The sequence below is a fragment of the Protopterus annectens genome, chromosome 1.part2, assembly GCF_019279795.1.
Source record: "Protopterus annectens isolate FY-2018-M chromosome 1.part2, PAN1.0, whole genome shotgun sequence".
Taxonomy (NCBI): Eukaryota; Metazoa; Chordata; order Ceratodontiformes; family Protopteridae; genus Protopterus; species Protopterus annectens.
In genome coordinates, this window is record NC_056727.1 from 820,036,991 (window position 1) to 820,053,921 (window position 16,931).

At 37.6% G+C, this 16,931-nt stretch overlaps 1 protein-coding gene across 1 annotated transcript in view; it reads right to left on the bottom strand.

The window, feature by feature from the left end:
* RYR2 (ryanodine receptor 2) overlaps window positions 1-16,931 on the bottom strand; it is a 6,224,161-nt gene that overhangs the window by 616,925 nt on the left and 5,590,305 nt on the right. The window contains exon 97 of the mRNA XM_044059048.1: window positions 1,172-1,302. Coding sequence (XP_043914983.1) covers window positions 1,172-1,302 — 131 coding nt within the window. The remainder of the gene's footprint in view (window positions 1-1,171; window positions 1,303-16,931) is intronic.

The window sequence follows — 16,931 nt, forward strand, 5'->3', positions numbered from 1 at the left end:
ACTTACTATAATATAAAAGGGACAAAGGGGCCTAGCCTGGAGTATTAATCTCAGAAATTTTAATCTATCATCCCCCTATCACCTTACTCATGTGAGCTAATCTTAACCCTATTCCTGAACCTGCCCCTGCCCCTCTCATTGATACTACACCTTACCTTAAAAAAAGGCCTTTCCACTAACAGTGCCATTACACAAAACCCCCATACACACTAACCATACACAAGCACACATGCTGGACACTAAACTTTCCCCTTACCTAGCCCTTACTCTATCCCTAACCTGCAAGCACTGTTATATACATGCCTATCCTAAATACCAACTCACTGCCCTCTTTTGAAAACATAAGCATTTAGGAAAATGAGCACTTGGAAAACTAAACTTTCAGAAAATGACAATGACCATCAAGTAGTATTGCAATGCCTGCAGCATAACTGAAGAATAAAGGCTCATTGAGATTTTAGAACTATGTATTTGACACAGAGATCTGAGAATACATTGTTACTCATTTGCTATCTACACAAAATAATTCACCAGTTTTCAGAATTAATTGAAATAATCTGAGGTAGTGTGGTTTAAGAAGTTGCAAAAAAGAAGTGAACAGATTATGGTTGAAAAAAATAAATAAACTACGGGCAAGTGAGCTGTCCATATACCTCCATAATCTGTATTAATAATAATAATAATAATAATACAGAAATGTCAAAACGTAAAAGCATATCAGTATTTTTGAAAATAAACACAAGAACTAGGTAAACAGAATTCTGCCCATTACTTCTCTGAACATATATGCAATATAACTCAGAAATGAGTAACACCCCAAGAATATAAAAAAGCATTTGGCTGGAATTAAACTAAAATACAGAGATAAACTACCAAGCCTACATATGGTGCAGTTTGTTTTATTTAAATTTTTTATCTTTAAGTTTCTATTTCACTTTTTGAGGTAACTGAACTACAAATTATATTTGAACAAGAAATGTAATTAGGGCTACAGCATAACTCTTGTTTTAATCCCCTACCAGTGGGCCTATCCCCATGTTATGTTCCCCAGTTTTATTCCTCCTTCATAGATGGGTGTATTTAAAACAGGCTGCATTTATGTTTTCTTGAAAATATAATTTGTTTGTAAAGACTCCAGAAGTCAAATAAATTAGCATCATATGATACTTACACTGCTGAAAAAGAGCTGTCTTTCTTAGGTTTCTTTCCTCGTGCATCACTAAAATCAAGAGCAGCTTTGTCCATTCCTAACAGTTCACTTATTCTATCCCGGCCATAAAATTCTCCATATTTATCCATAACCTGTGAGGGACAGAGACATGCATTAGTATATCAAACTGAAAACAGAAATGAAAAACTGAAGATTCAAGATCTCTACTTAAGTGGGCAGTAGTTTTCAAGAATTAGTTCTGAACCTCAGCTTGCGTTTAGATTCAAGCAGGAGCTAAAAAGACATGCCTCGTGTGCAAAAAAAGTTCACAGTATGATACTTTTACAATCATTTTATAACTGAGTCTCATTCTGATTAAGATGTTAATCATCCTGCAATTTTTGTTTGACAAAAGGCTGGCGTGAAACAAGGAATATCCACAGGTAATGAGGAATAACACCCGGGAGTATTCAGTAATACCTACCACCATCTGTATGATAATCCATCTGGGTCTCAAGGTAGTGCAAAACTATTAAAACGGTTACATGAGAAATGGGGACAGTCATAATACAAACTTAAATGAATAACTGCAGAGCTCTAAACATTAAGACAGATGTTGATGTCAATTTCTACAGCACATGAAGAATAAAACTTTCTTGGCCCGAAATAAAGGTGATTTACTTTATATAGCATCTCTCTGACCAAAATATCTTGGCTAAACTTAGCTTTATGTTTCATATTAGGAAATTAGATGTCTGCAAAAACAACTCATAAACGATTAAAAATTTACAGATCTTGCCTTCAGTGAGTGGAAAAACAATTGGTCAAGAATGCATTTTCAATCATTCTCCAGACTCAACAGCCTGTTGTAGTACAGCCTTATTAATCTTCACTATTTTGGCTTAACCTGGCTGTCATTAAGAGGAAAAAATGAAAAAAAAGTGTTGCTTTGCTTCCTATTTAATGTCTCCTCTAATTTTATTAGTCACACATCCAGCATTTAAACATTTAGCATGTATGGGCGAGCAGTACTTCGTAGTTCATAGTCTACTTAATATCCATTATTGCAGCTAGTTTTCTGGAAAGGAAATGTTTTCTGCCATGCATTGCTAATTATACACACTGCTCATTTGTTGGAAGCAGTGATGTGAGATTCATTAACAAATTACACTCGCTGCACAAGGGAACTGCAGATTGAGTAAATGTTGAAAATATCAAATCGTGATTCAGAAACATACTGTGTCCTGATGTATAAAGACATAAACCACCTACACAAACAACCAGCCCTATACAGCTCATTAGGAAGCACGCATACAAATTACTTCTCCACTTATGCTTCTCAAGAAACAATAGCTTGCATAGCCCAAGAAACCAGATGTATGCAGAATATCCTTCTCTGCACTCTGAAGATCTGGGTCCTGCAACCTCTGTAAGTGCCAATATAAAGTACATGAGTAGATAGGGAAGGGTTAAGAGGACTGGAAGAGGTGTTGGTAGACTCTCGTGCCATGTGGTGTTGGGAGGGGTCTTGTGCCATGTGGTGTTGAGGGGCCATGTAAAGTATAACAAAGCAGCTTTTAACCACTCCTTCCTGTTTCTTTTGCAAACACATTTAACATTTCTTGAGTACTGGGCCCTTAAGTAATGTTTATATGATGCAGAGACTGAATATCTGCTAGAATATTAAAAAGCAATACAAGTGTAGTTCTTTTCAATTATGTCACATTCTGTGTAATATAAGCTTCCAGTCCCACTTAGTAAATAAATAGCTATGTTTAACAGCCAGTGAGTTGGTGGCAATAGGATTATAGGTGGGAGAGAAATTTACAACTAGAATAGTACTACGTGGAACATACACTGGGAATTCAACTTGAAACAGAAAGAGTGGGAAAATGACAATCGGCATTGCTGAGGAAGTTGCTGAACATAAAATGGATTGATCAGGAATATGAACACTCAGAGATGAGAGCAAAAGATCACTATATCCACTGCTAATGCTGGAAACAGGTAAAAATGACTGGGTGGGAGGACATTAGATAAATATAAAGTAATTATCCACGTCATATTAGAAAATGTTTTTTTTTGGGGGGGGGGGCAAGGGAAGGCAGTGTATCTGTCCTTCTAAAAAACTCTAACAAGCTACATTACACCCCAAACAATGCAGTGGGAATTTTCCTTCTGTCAAAAGGATGATATATTTATTCAGAAACTGCTATGCAGCTTAGTCCTTGGAATGTTTTGCTAGCACTGCGCAATGCTCCGCAAAGTATAAATGTATTCTACATAAATACATAGGATGGGATTTCCACTTTAGCAGGTTCTGGCAATGCATTTTTCCATGATGCTGTTTATATTTATACCACTGGCACAAACCTGACAAATCTATGTCCTTTCCTCCACTGCCATGTCTATGTGTTACAAATTTTCACTGTTCTTATGCGTAGGCCACAGTGCTTTATATTATTTTTGTTTTATTTTCCCTTGTAACATACATATTACTATCTTGTTCTTTTTCAGTTTTTGTTTTACATGTTACATGAATCTATGCATTTATAGTTCTTCACTCTAACTGAAGTAGACACTAGAATATTTATGCTGGGAAGTCATTTCCGTGATATAGTATTATAAATATTGACATTTCCTGGAAAAGCCAAGATGGAGAGCTCTCTTGTGCCACATCATATAGCAGAAAGCCAAAGAGAAATTACATGAGCAATAGCAAACACATGATGCAAAAATATTTCACTGTGTAAATATCAAAGATTTGTAGAAACTTGGCAAGCTTTGTGGACACAAATAAAACCCTGTCAGTGTTCAAACTACCCAGGTACATGCTGTAGCAGGGGAAAATTTGCACAGTAGCACTCATAGGACTGGGTCCAGAATTGTGGGACTTCTGTATATTAAATCCTGCTACTGGGGAGATAGGTTAAGCTAATGGAAAAATCCACACCATTCCAGAGTACAGCAGTCAGCATTTTTCTGCTTAGGGACCACTGAGAAGTTTCCTCTCCTTAGATAAAAGGGATCTTCTTCAAATGCAGGTGGCCTTGGCCCGGAAGGGGTGAAGTTGACCTTCAAGCCACTAGGTCAAGAAAGACTCCAGCATGAGGAGTGGATGAGAAAGACAAGTGTAGAGGCTCTAAGACTGAACTTCCTGCCTGGCTGACTAGATGATGAACTTGACAGCTAGCTCCCAAAGATGCTTTAGACCTATGGGACATGGTTTGATGGTTGCCTTGCCTTATTTTAATAGAGAAATTGTTTTACACTGTGATCTTTGCTTGGCTGTTTATCTATTTTATATGTGCATGATTTCAAGTCAGTCATTAGCCTTTCCTAGACTTCATCCATATAAACTCTCAGTTTATTCCAGCCTCAAACAAAACTTTGAAAAGACTTATGAAAAACTTTGGCTGATAAACAGCAACGTCAATATCTCAATATTTTTTTACAGCATTTTTTCAACATGCACCATATATAGTTACTGACTATGCAAGGGCAACGAAACATTGCTTGCAGGCAGGCTGTGTAGTGAATGAACTTAACAAAGTTCCACCTTGATAAGGTTTCTTATTCTTATCCATTTTCATCAACTTGTTATTTTTCGCACGCAAGTACACACACACACATCGTACTCTAGGACATATGTCCTGTTCCCCATAAACAGAATGCTTCACAGCTATTTCTCTTGCAATTTACTATCTGTGTTGAATTTGGAATCTTAAAGCTTTATCACTGTCTGCAAGAATTATTGGAGGCTGCCACACCAATATAATGTTATGTACTCCAGGTTCAAAGCTTTGCAAGTGCTGCAACATGACCATCCTAAGTCCTCCTTTCATGTAATTATTATTCCTCATGATGTCTTATACAATCTATATTGTTTAGAATAATGCTGAAGTATGTCAAATTTCAGACTGAGTAGCAAACATTTTTATTTATTTATCCTTTGTTGACCAAGTTAGTCCTGTAGGCTGGTGTCCCGTTTTCAGGGGGTACTCCAGGTGGTATTTACACTACTAGGGGAAATTTGGCCAGGGCATCAAGTAAATTTGCCTACTCTGTAATGTAATATGGGTTATTTAGAATGAAAGACTGAAAGAAATTTTGTTTAATGGGAAATGGATTTTAGCATATAAATTGTAACAAAGCAGATTATGGTGGCAGAAGAAGTAGTGGGGATCAATTATGAAAAAATAAAAATGAGGCTGTTATAATAAAAATGATAAATATCACGAAATAGAAATGTGTATACCGGTGCATGTAAATATGTAAATGTTATTTTTATGCTGTGCTAAATAAAGGACTCCTAGTCTTTTTGTTAAGTGCCATGGGATGTTTTGCAGCCTAGTGGAGCAGTGGCGCAGAAAATAATGATTTCATCTTACAGCAACTCTGGTTTGATTCTCAGCTGTGGTGCAATTTGTGTGGAGTCTGTATGTCATCCCTGTGTTTGTGTAGGTTTCCTCCAGGTGCTCAGGTTTCATTAGAAAGACATGCAGTAGGTGGACTGGACACTCTAAATTGGCCATAGATGTGAGTGAGTGGTGTGGAAGAACTACTGTGGCAGGGCTAGCCATCTGGCAGTGTAAACCTTGGCTCTAGATGATTGCCACTGTTGAAGTGACACCCCAACCCCATGTGTAAAAATAGGAAAAAGGGGTTATGGATGCATGGGATCTTTTACAGCCACCTGAGCTACCACCAACTCAAGCAGATGGGATCTCAGTTTAATGTTTCATCTGACGGACAATACACCCAATAGTGCAGCACCCTCTTATGCTGTACTGCATTGTCAGCAATCCACTTACCTGGTGTGGGAGCAGAATTCACAGCCTCCTGCACCAAAAGCGAGTCTTCTACCTGTTGCACTACTGATGCTTCAGTTAGCCAAGTAATTACTGCTATTTTGATGGATGGTCTAGCCTATCTGCATGAATATCAGCCAGGTCAGTCTGTAAATCTGACTAGCTGATATTATGTATTCTGCTTCAAGTGATGTGTGAAATGTACTATAATGTGTACATCCTGAAGGCGTATGGTTTGTTTGGGTAGGTAAGTCATAAGTGTACAAGCTGTTATATTTTTCAACTTGTTATGAATCACCATAAGTTACATTACACAGTTTGGGAATAATAAAGAAGCAGATCACAGTGGCCAACCTATATGAAAAGATAGGTAAGTTAAATGAAAAAAATTACAAACTAAGGACCTGTTAGCTGAAGTATCAGAGAGAATTTCTTTATTCCTTGTGTTTTATACAACCTAGCAATACAGATAAAAATTATTAAACGTGGACGACTAAATGTTTTTTCAAGAAACAATTTCCCAATAAAGAGTGAAACACACTGGCTAGTGTTCATAGACAGTCACACCATTGAGCAAAGGAGCACAAAAAAGGCAAAGTGCTGGGAGGAGGCAGTCTTCTACCTGCTGCACTACTGATGGCATTTATTCTTCTTCTCCATAAAGGAGGCAAGAACAATGGCATCTCATACTTCTGCCCCATAGCTATCCTCTCCTCAATCTCTAAACTCCTAGAAAAATGCATCCACCTTCAGTTTATGCCATTTGTAGCCAGTCACCAACTAATCACTCCTACCCAACACGGCTTCTGACCTGGCCATAGTACCATCACTGCCCTTCTCTCCTTCTTACACACAGTAAACCTTGCCTGCGATGCTGGTAAAATAGTATCAACAGTTCTACTGGACCTGTCCAAAGCATTCGATACCATCTCCCATACCCACCTCCTAAACATCTTTCTAATCTTAATCGCTCCCACAATATCTTATCCTGGTTCTCCAACTACAGTTCAGACAGGTCTCAAGCTGTAAAATGGGGGAAAGGCACCTCTACCTTCCTTCCTACCCCCACTGGGGTACCCCAAGGATCCATACTTGGTCCATTGCTATTCAACATCTTTATTAATGACTTTCACAAAGCCTTACCCAACACCAATCTTGTGCAATATGCAAACGATTCTATTTTAATCTGCTGTCCTTCTGACCTTCCAGAGCTCCAAATAGTGATGCAAACTGCTTTCTCCACCACTGAAAATTGGATGCTCCAAAACCACCTCTCACTAAATGCCAATAAATCCAAAATGCTTCTATTCTCTCCCTCTAAAGCCTCCCCACTGATAAAAACTCATTCCAAATCATTAGCTAAAACAACTTTACTATAGAGGTTGTTCCCTTCGCCAAACTTCTTGGAGTTACTATTGATGAACACCTAAAATTTGATACTCACACCCAGCAAAACATTAAGAAAACCCATATAAAACTTGGTTTGCTATACAGAAACATCCACTTCCTTGCTCCCTCCACCAGACTAACTCTAGCCACTACCTATCTACTCCCCTCACTAATGTATGGCGCTCCTCTACTAACAAACTTATCTGCCTCTCTTTCCTCCAAACTGGAAGCCTGTTACAATAAAATTTCCAAATTTGAAACCAAAGCCAAATTCTCCTCCCATCATTGTACTTCCCTTCATTTGTTAAATTGGCTTGAACTGTCCAACCATCTAGATTATCTCCAAATCACCACAGCCCACAGACTAATGTTTCAACCTACTAAGTGCCCTGCACTAACCAACATCCTTCAACCTTATACCCTTCACAGAACTCTCAGATCTGCACACTAAAACCTAATCTCTGTCCGCAAACCAAGTCGTCCTGCTGGTCAACTTCTGCTATCCTTTCCTTAGCTAAAAAATGGAATTCTCTTCCTTCCTCTCTAAGAACTTGTGAAAACTTTGAAAAATTTAAAACTGAGCTACATTCCTATCTTTCCTCTAACAGGAAATGCAACTGCACTCTCCCCCCTTACCTAATAATCATTCCACCCCCTTAAACTCCTGACTTACTCTGACTTCAAGCTAACCTAACACAAATGTACATATTGTAAATAACAAAACTGTAAAATTGTACTATGTATCCAAGATTTTATGCCTGTTTCTCTTGCATGAAATGAAATTGTAACTGCTTTTTCTTTTCCACAATTTTACCTGTAACTAAAATATGTAAAGCAAACATTTTTTGTAACTAAACTATGTAATGTGGGGCTTTTCTCCCTGGGCCTCCACTGAAAACGGGCTCCCTGAACCCAGTGGACCTCCCCGGTCATCAAAATGGAAATAAATAAATAATAAATAATGAATAAATTAGGGATAGAATTAAAATGGCTTTGCAAGAATGTAAATAATTCTGTATGCAAATGGCCACCTAACACTATGAAATGAGATTCTTGATGTGAATGAGAAGAGCCAGAGCTAGGTCATCTGGTGCCCAGTTATGCCCCGTGACTTACTATACTCCCGTTATATATCAGAATTATGGAACACCATTATGGCATACCTTTAACAGACCATGAAACGTTCCACCTTCAAGCCCTTAGTGAAACAACATCTGAATCATATGTGGTTGTGCACATGTTCCTTTCCTGGCAACCTCCATTTTACTGTGTCATTTTATATCCCCATCTCGTTATAACCTTTATCACCTTCTACACAACAAAACTTTCTACCATTCCCCCTCAATTATAGTTACCATTTTATATTTCACGTTCATTCTGACTTTCTCATTTTATCCATCTCCTGCAAATACTTTCTCCCACTCTCTTATAACCAGGTTCTATGTCAGTATGTGCCTTAGTATTCTTACCCCCACTATCTTTGACTCACCATCTATACGATGCATCTCTCCCCTTTCTAGCTTTAACTGTTATCTACCTACCGGCTAATGTTTCACATTCCTTAACTCAGTTTTATTTACTCCTAACATCTCTACCGCAACCCTCTTACCCATATCTTATAAGTCATAGCTAATGTCTATTTGTTACACATATATATATATATATATATATATATATATATATATATATATATTGTACATGAGCTGTTTGCATTCTAAATGTTTTATACTTTGAATTTAATATAATGTCATCTCAGAAGAAATACCTGTTTTATATTTATATAATGTCACTACAGAACAATTACATGTTTTGTCTAGATATCTTAAGAACCATCTATGTAATGAACCTTTGTAAATAATTTGTTCTGTCATCAGTATCTTAAATGTATCACCTGTAGCTTTTCTCCTCAGGCCTTTGCTAAAAATGAGCTTTGCCTGCTCTGACTTTCTCAGTCAACAAAGATAAATAAAATAAATAATAAACAATTACAGGGACTTTTTTAGTGACCTATGACACACTTGAAAATTTGTAGACATTGGTCTCTCGTATCCTAAACCAGTTTCTCAACATTATGCTGCAGCATGCAGAAGAGTGCATATGGTTCCCAAGGAATGCAAGAGGTGAAAACCACAACTATGCAGGCATTTTACATCACTAGAATAACACAAAGAAAGTATTCCATTGTGGAATAAGGAACTGTGAAAACAACAAAATATTCCAACAAGATCCAATAAAATCCCCAGAACCACCATGGCAGCAAAGGATAAAAGTGTGTTGATTTATTAAAAGGTTAGCGCTTTCATGCTACTGTGAGCACTTCTTCAGACCATTATAAATTGCAATAAAATCACACTCCATTATATATTATAATACTCTAATCAAACAACCTATAACAAAACAATTTAAATTAACTCATTTAAACAGCTTCCTTCCCTTCAGAATGGGTTTTAAAGGGACATAGCCATTTAACCATGGATGCACATCACCCTGCAGTCTCACTATCCATTTTGTTTCTCTCTGCTCTAACACATTATTGAAGTCTCCCAACATAGTACTTTGTTTCACTTGATCCAATACCCTAAACTTGAAAACATGTGAATCTCCTTCTTTATGTATATGGTTGGCTAATGCATTCTTTAAATCTTTATTTCTAATCACCTGCAAGTGTTCCCTCATTCTCTCTCTCAACTTCCTTACTGTTTTTCCTACATAAAAACTACAACATAGCTGACAGCTAGCCAAATAAACCAAACAGGTAGCTTTTACATATAACCGGTGGTCTTGGTTGGTGACTGGATGAACAAAGCTATTTTGAGTGTTTATAAACTGACAAAAATTGCAGATGCCACAGGGAGAAGTCCCCCCCTGGGCACTGTCTTTCCAGTAACCCTCTCCTATCATAGCATAAAAGACGCTTTAAAGAATGCTTATTCTTAAATACAAAATGTGGTGTCTGTCCTACTACTTTACCTATCTTTTCCTCTGAAGGTAGTACAAGCCAGTTCTTTTTAATTATATCACAAAAAACACCATAATCACTGGTGTAATGCATCAAAAAATCTACATAATCATTCTGATTTGCTTGTACATGTTGTTCCTGATTCAGACTTTCTTTTCTCTCAAAATAGGGTCTAGCTGAACTATTTTTAAGTGTTTCACCTCCCTAGCCATTTTATTCACCTTAGCTTCTCTATAACCCCTTTCCTTAAATTCCTGTGTTAGAGTAGAAAGGTGAGATTCAAATCCTTCTTGGACACTATTTAATCTTGATGTTTGCATCCCTTGGCCCTTCAAAACATTCCTAAACATTCTTGCTGGGTGCATACTATTCCTTCTAAGTGTAGTGTTTACATGACAGGGTTTTCTATATAGCTTGGTAGCTATCATCCCATTCTCCAACCAAAAGATTTCTACACCCAAGTACTCCATACTAGTATATGAAAATCTAAGGAAACTAGTAGTAGAATGCAGGTATTCTATAAACTGGGAATCAATTCCTCGGATCCTTGCCATGAGTGATTTTATTGCAATTTATAATGGTCTGAAGAAGTGCTCATAGTAGCATGATAGCACTAACCTTTTAATAAATCCTTTGCTGCCGTGGTGATTATGTGGATTTTACATCACTCACCATTTCCCGCGGTTCTGGGAGTCCTTGCTTGCATGTACATTGTCATCAAAGCCCCACCTGATCCACAGAGTGTCAAATATATCAACAGGAAAAGCTCACATACCTTCAACTACCAGGTGACTTGAAATGGCAGGGGCATCATTTATAATGTTTCTGTGTGGCACTCAAGCAATTCCTGTGACACTCGTATCTGGCACATGTCCAGCCTGCGAAAAATTGATGATAATCGTTTGATTAATTCTTAATTGATTTCACTCATTTGTATTAAAAGGCTGTAGCTTTAATTGTAAAATATTCCTTGAAGGCATTGTGGACGAGGTACCAGAAGCAGTTTACATTAAATGGTATTGCAGCTTTCTGCTTTGCTCCTTGTGTTATTTTTCATTTTTGGAGTGTTATGATTAGTTTTTTGGTGGCAGAATGTCATTGGAAGGAGCATTAGCGGTTTCTGGCGTGTTTCGAACCCAGACAGATTCAGACAAATTTACCTGCACTGATTTTTGGAAGGAGAGGGACGACACGTTTGTACTCAATGATCCTTGGACTGTGGGTAATGACAATTGCTCTTCTGCTAAGTATGATCAATTAGAAAGGTTGTTAATGAAAGAGATTACCTTATTTTATGATATCAGACTGCTTGAAAAATATGTGAACTTGAACATTATACCTAGGGGGCTCAGGGTAGATCGCCAACCAGCATTTGACTTTTTAGAAGATGAGACAGATTTCCTTGAAGAGTGGAATTCAGTATCTCTTCAATGTACTATTGGTTGGCTTAAAATCCTGATTAAGCATAACTCTAGAGCCCACGAAAAAGTTCCTGCCAATATTTTGCAACTGCAAGACTCCCTGATCTCCGAGACCTCAGAATCTGTATTCTCTAATAATATGAGGGATATCAAGGCTCGTGTGGCCAAGGTTGAAGTAGAGGTAATTGATCGGAAAAAGAAAAAACTATGTAGAGATATCAATGACTATAAAAACAATATTATCTTTTCCTGGCAGCGTAAAGGCAGAAGGGGGCGTGAGTCTGTGGTTGTCAAGGGGAACAGATCATGCTCATCGCGAGATTCGTCCTTCTCATCCAGTGAGACAGCTATGAACAGTCGAAAGAGTATTTAATTTTATGATTTGAATGTTGAATCTGGTGCATCAGTGCAAGCAGCAGGCGTTGATCGTCCCGAAATTCCTGTTCAAGGTAAGGGACGAGGAAAAAGAAATCAGGGAAAGGGAAGAAGGAACTAGAGCGTGTCATAGGGTCAAGGATGGACTCGATATGTTGCTCAAGAACTGTTTTTACTAAAATGTGCTTATGTTTCCAACGAGGGTAGTGTAAACACAATTTTGTGTAGTATGAATGAAAATCTAAACATTGTTAATTTAACTGATTTAGATTTGTCTAATGAAGTTAGGAATGTACTTTTAAGAGGTACTAAATTTGTCCCCACACATTTACCAACTTTGACAGATCTGTTATGGAAGTTTGTAGGTTTTGTAGGAAACTGCATCTTAGGGTATTTTTTTTCTGACAAATAGTCGTGTGATTCTACTAATGTACAGGAGGGGGATGATTCTTTGTTGGACATGTCTATTCATGACAACCCTTTAGTGGAAATTTTTGAATGTGATAACAAACAATATGTCTTGTGATGAGATTTTTGTTAGTAATTTAAGTTTTGAATATGTAACTGGTTATGGAAAGCTGAATGCCCCAAAAGTTCCTTATGTTAGTACGTTTTCACCACTGAAAACTTCTGTGGCAATTAACACTTTTGAAATGGCTCTTTGTATGCAGGTGGAGGCAGGATTTTCTAATTTTTTGAAGAAAGCTGAAAAATTTAATTTAAATAAAAAGGAATGGTTGGCTTTGAAACACCTGCTTTGTTTAAGTGATCAATATGTTTTCACACAGGCTGACAAGGGAGGCAATCGGGTGATTATATTCAGGAAAGACTATAACAATTTGGCTTATGATTTGCTGTCTGATAGTAAGGTCTATTGAAGATTACACTCAAGCCCACTGGTGGAATTTAATTCCTTATTATTGGAGCTACTTGAAAGGGGAGAAAGGTTGGGTTTTTTTTCTTTATGGATGTGAAAAAACTTTTCGTCAAAAGTCCAAAGAATGCCAGATTTTGTTGTTATTCCTACAACACATAAGTGTTTCTCAAAACCCCCAGGAAGACCAACAGTTTCAGGGCTGGGGCTTATTTACAAAATGTTGGCATTTTCTTGGACTACCAATTAAAGACATATCTCCACAGGGTACAATCCCATATTAAAAACACCACAGAGTTGTTGGAATGTGTGGGAAATATTGAGTGGCAGGACAATTGTTACTGGGCTTGTGTGGATGTTAAGTCCCTATATACCAATATTAATATCAAACAGGGGTTGGAGGCCATAGTGAGAATGTTGGGTGAAGTCCCTGCATGTCTTTTATTGGTCAGTTATTAGAATTTTGCCTTACACACAATTATTTTGTTTTTGATAACAAGTATTTTTGCAGATTGGGGGCACTGCTATGGGCGCATCATTTGCTCCATCATACACAATTTTGTTTATGTCACATTTTGAGAATTTGTTTGTTTATCCCACAGAGTTTTTTCTAGCAAGGTGGTAATGTACAAACAATATATTGATGATTTAGTGTTTGTGCGTAGGGGTGACCCTAATGATTTTGACAATTTTATGGAGGTTTTGAGTAAAAATATTTGTAGCCTAGAATTTACCTATAGGACTCATGTTAGGACCATACAATTTACTGATGTGGAATTATATGTAGACTGTAATGGCAAGCCACAGTACAAACCATTTCACAAGGAAACTGCTGCCAACAATTTCTTGGAGGCAAGCAGTTTTCATCCACCTCATTTAATAAATTCACTTCCATATGACGAGTACAGATGTATCTTTACTAATACTTCTGAAAAGGAGCAGTTAGGATTGGAATTTGGAAAAGTAAAGGACAAATTGCTCAAGAGGGGGTATTCCCACATATCCATCCAGGAGGCAATAAGTAAGGTTACAGGGGATAACAAGCATTTGAATACCCATGTGGTACAGGGCAACATGAGGAATATGGATAGATTGAGGTTTAGCAGAAACAAGGGACATCTCTTGGATGAGAAGGATGCTATATTCTTTGTGAACAAATGTTCTCCTTTTCCGGACATTCTTAGTGGGCTTATTAATAAGCTATGGCCGGTAATTAGCAAGAATGGTATGGTGGGTAAATTATTCCCTGAGAGAGTAACTTTCTCCTATGGGAGGTTTTTCAATCTTAAAGAATTGTTGAGTGTGAAGGTACACATGGAGAAAAGAGGGGAGGTGGGTTTGTTTCCCTGTGGTAAGCATAAAGTGTGCAGTAAAATAAGAAACTTGAGTGGCACACAAATCAATGGAAGGAAATTCATGGCTAGGAAACATTTAGAGTGTGACTCCTATGGTGTGGTGTATATTCTGGACTGTGGGTGTTCTTCCACAAAACTGTAGATAGGGCAGACTAAAAAGAAGGTTAAATTAAGAATTCTAGAGCATCTCGGTGATATAAGAAATGTGAGGTTGGAAAGCCCAGTGGCCCATCATTTTTGTTCCATGCATAATGGCAACACAGAGTTTTTTCTTCAGTATTTTAGCCAAGCCTTTATGTGAAGAAACCAATGTGAATGATTTTACACAAAAATTACTACATTTAGAAGCCAGATTTATTGTCAATTTTGGGACTATTCATCCTTGGGGTTTGAATTTAGATGTTAATTTTGGTGTTTAATTCATTGCATTCGAGGCACATTCAGTTTTTGTTAATCACAGAGGGAATACATGCTTTTGAGCACTGTCTAAGTATTGCTGGGAATTTGTATTGGAATTTGGGTGTTTGGGGTTTTAGGGATGTTTATTGATGATAATTGTTTGATTAATTCTTAATTGATTTCACTCATTTGTGTAAAAAGGCTGCAGCTTTGATTGTAAAATATTCCTTGAAGTCATTGTGGCCGAGGTACCAGAAGCAGTTTACATTAAATGGTATTGCAGCTTTCCGCTTTGCTCCTTGTGTTATTTTTCATTTTTGGAGTGTTCTAATTAGTTTTTTGGTGGTAACACGTCTAAACTGCATCAGTTGTTCAAGTGGGGTGACTTCCCAGAATATAACCTACTTTTTACTTGCACAAGTAGGCAGGAACAGATGCCAGTATATGCCATTACAATGCAGTTACATAGCAGGCCAAATATAATGGTGTCATTTGTTGTTGGGGATGCCAGATATGCTCTGGAACCAAGGCCAATAACCCCATCTTCAACCTGGAAACCATGGCAGAGATGGCATATAATGCTGCACATGCAGAGAGAAGGAATGCGGTGGAACATGTTTCAGTCAACTAAAGGGATACTTCCACTATCATGACACTGCAGCATTCAACTGAGAACTACACAGAGAGCTAAAGCAACAATAGTAAAACATCCCAACAGGGCTCACCACACCTGCTGGGCCAGTGGTCAAGGAAAGAAAATCAGCAGAAGTACCACATGCCAGACACAGTTGGGTACAATACATTATGGCACTGGAAAACAAGAGGCATCTAGCCCACAGCTATGGGTAATTGTTATAAAAATATGTATTAGTAATATGCATGCTTAGTGCATCGAGGTTTAAAAGGGTTAATACATTTATTCTTTTCACACTGCATGAATCTGCACATCTATTAGAAACTTAACAAGAAGCATTCTATTTTCTGCTAATGTCAGCAAATAACAAGAAATGTTTCATTTCTACTAGTGTCATGAGATTTAACAAAGAGTTATTGATTTTCTGCTTATGCCATGAGAAAGTACACAGCTGCTAGAAGCTTTGATAAGGATCACAATGGATGCTTGAAAGTATAAACCGTAGTCAGCATTACTTGTACCTAAGCTAGAAATGTATCTTGAATCTAGGCAAAATGTAACACATATATTAGAACTGCACAATTGAAGAATTGAAAGTTTGTGGTGGGCTAAAATAAGCCCCAAAGCCAGGTTGTTTTTCTCAAATGTTTTGTAAATCAGCAGTTATTCTCAACTAGTCAGCAATTAGTCTAGTAACATTTTCTGTAGAACAATACAGAAAGCTGTGTCTAACTACATCAGCAATAGAAGTAACATTTCTGTGTGACATGGAAAGAACTGTATAAAAATGCCATACTAATTATTAATGTTCAGACAAACAATTCTGCCAGCATGCTTTGTCTCCTTGCTGCAAGTTAATAAAGGGTGCCTTGCTTGAACCTTACGTGAATTGGTCTTTGAAGTTTTTTCCTTTGACAGATTGGTCCTTCGGACCGGAACCCTCTCTTCACCGCGGATCAGATGGGCCAGGTAGTTGAAACTGTATGGGGAAGAAACCAAATCGGTTCTTCTTATTTGAAAAGCCCTCCGACTGAATTGTCATTCAAAAGAGGCCAGCCACTTTCTGATCTGCGACTGAAGGACGGGTCTCCGCGAATCAGGTGATCAATCACGTAGGCTCAGGTAAGGTGAATCTACTTTTTCCTGTTTTCTGTTTTAGATCAGGGACCAGATTTGTATTGTTTCTGTCAAGACTGTATTTTTGCTTACAAGTCAGGGATAGAAAAGATTACTGTCTTGTCATAGATCAGGAGAAACAGAATAAGTAGGCAGTTATTCTGAAGAGACTTATAACAAAATCTGTGGAACCATGTTAAAAAGAAGAGAAGTTACATAACGATCAAAAGGGTAGAACAAAATGGGTAATAATTGCACAAAAAGACCCCAAAATCTGCTGTTAACAGAAGACACAAAATACATGCAGTCGCAGCGCGCCGACAATATTAAATATTATTCAAAATGGGTTAATAAATATGAATTTGACGGAAAATTAGAAAAATCCTCACTTATCAAACTTGTCTAACAGCTCAAAACTGATTCCAAAGGTCGGGTAAAAATGCAACAT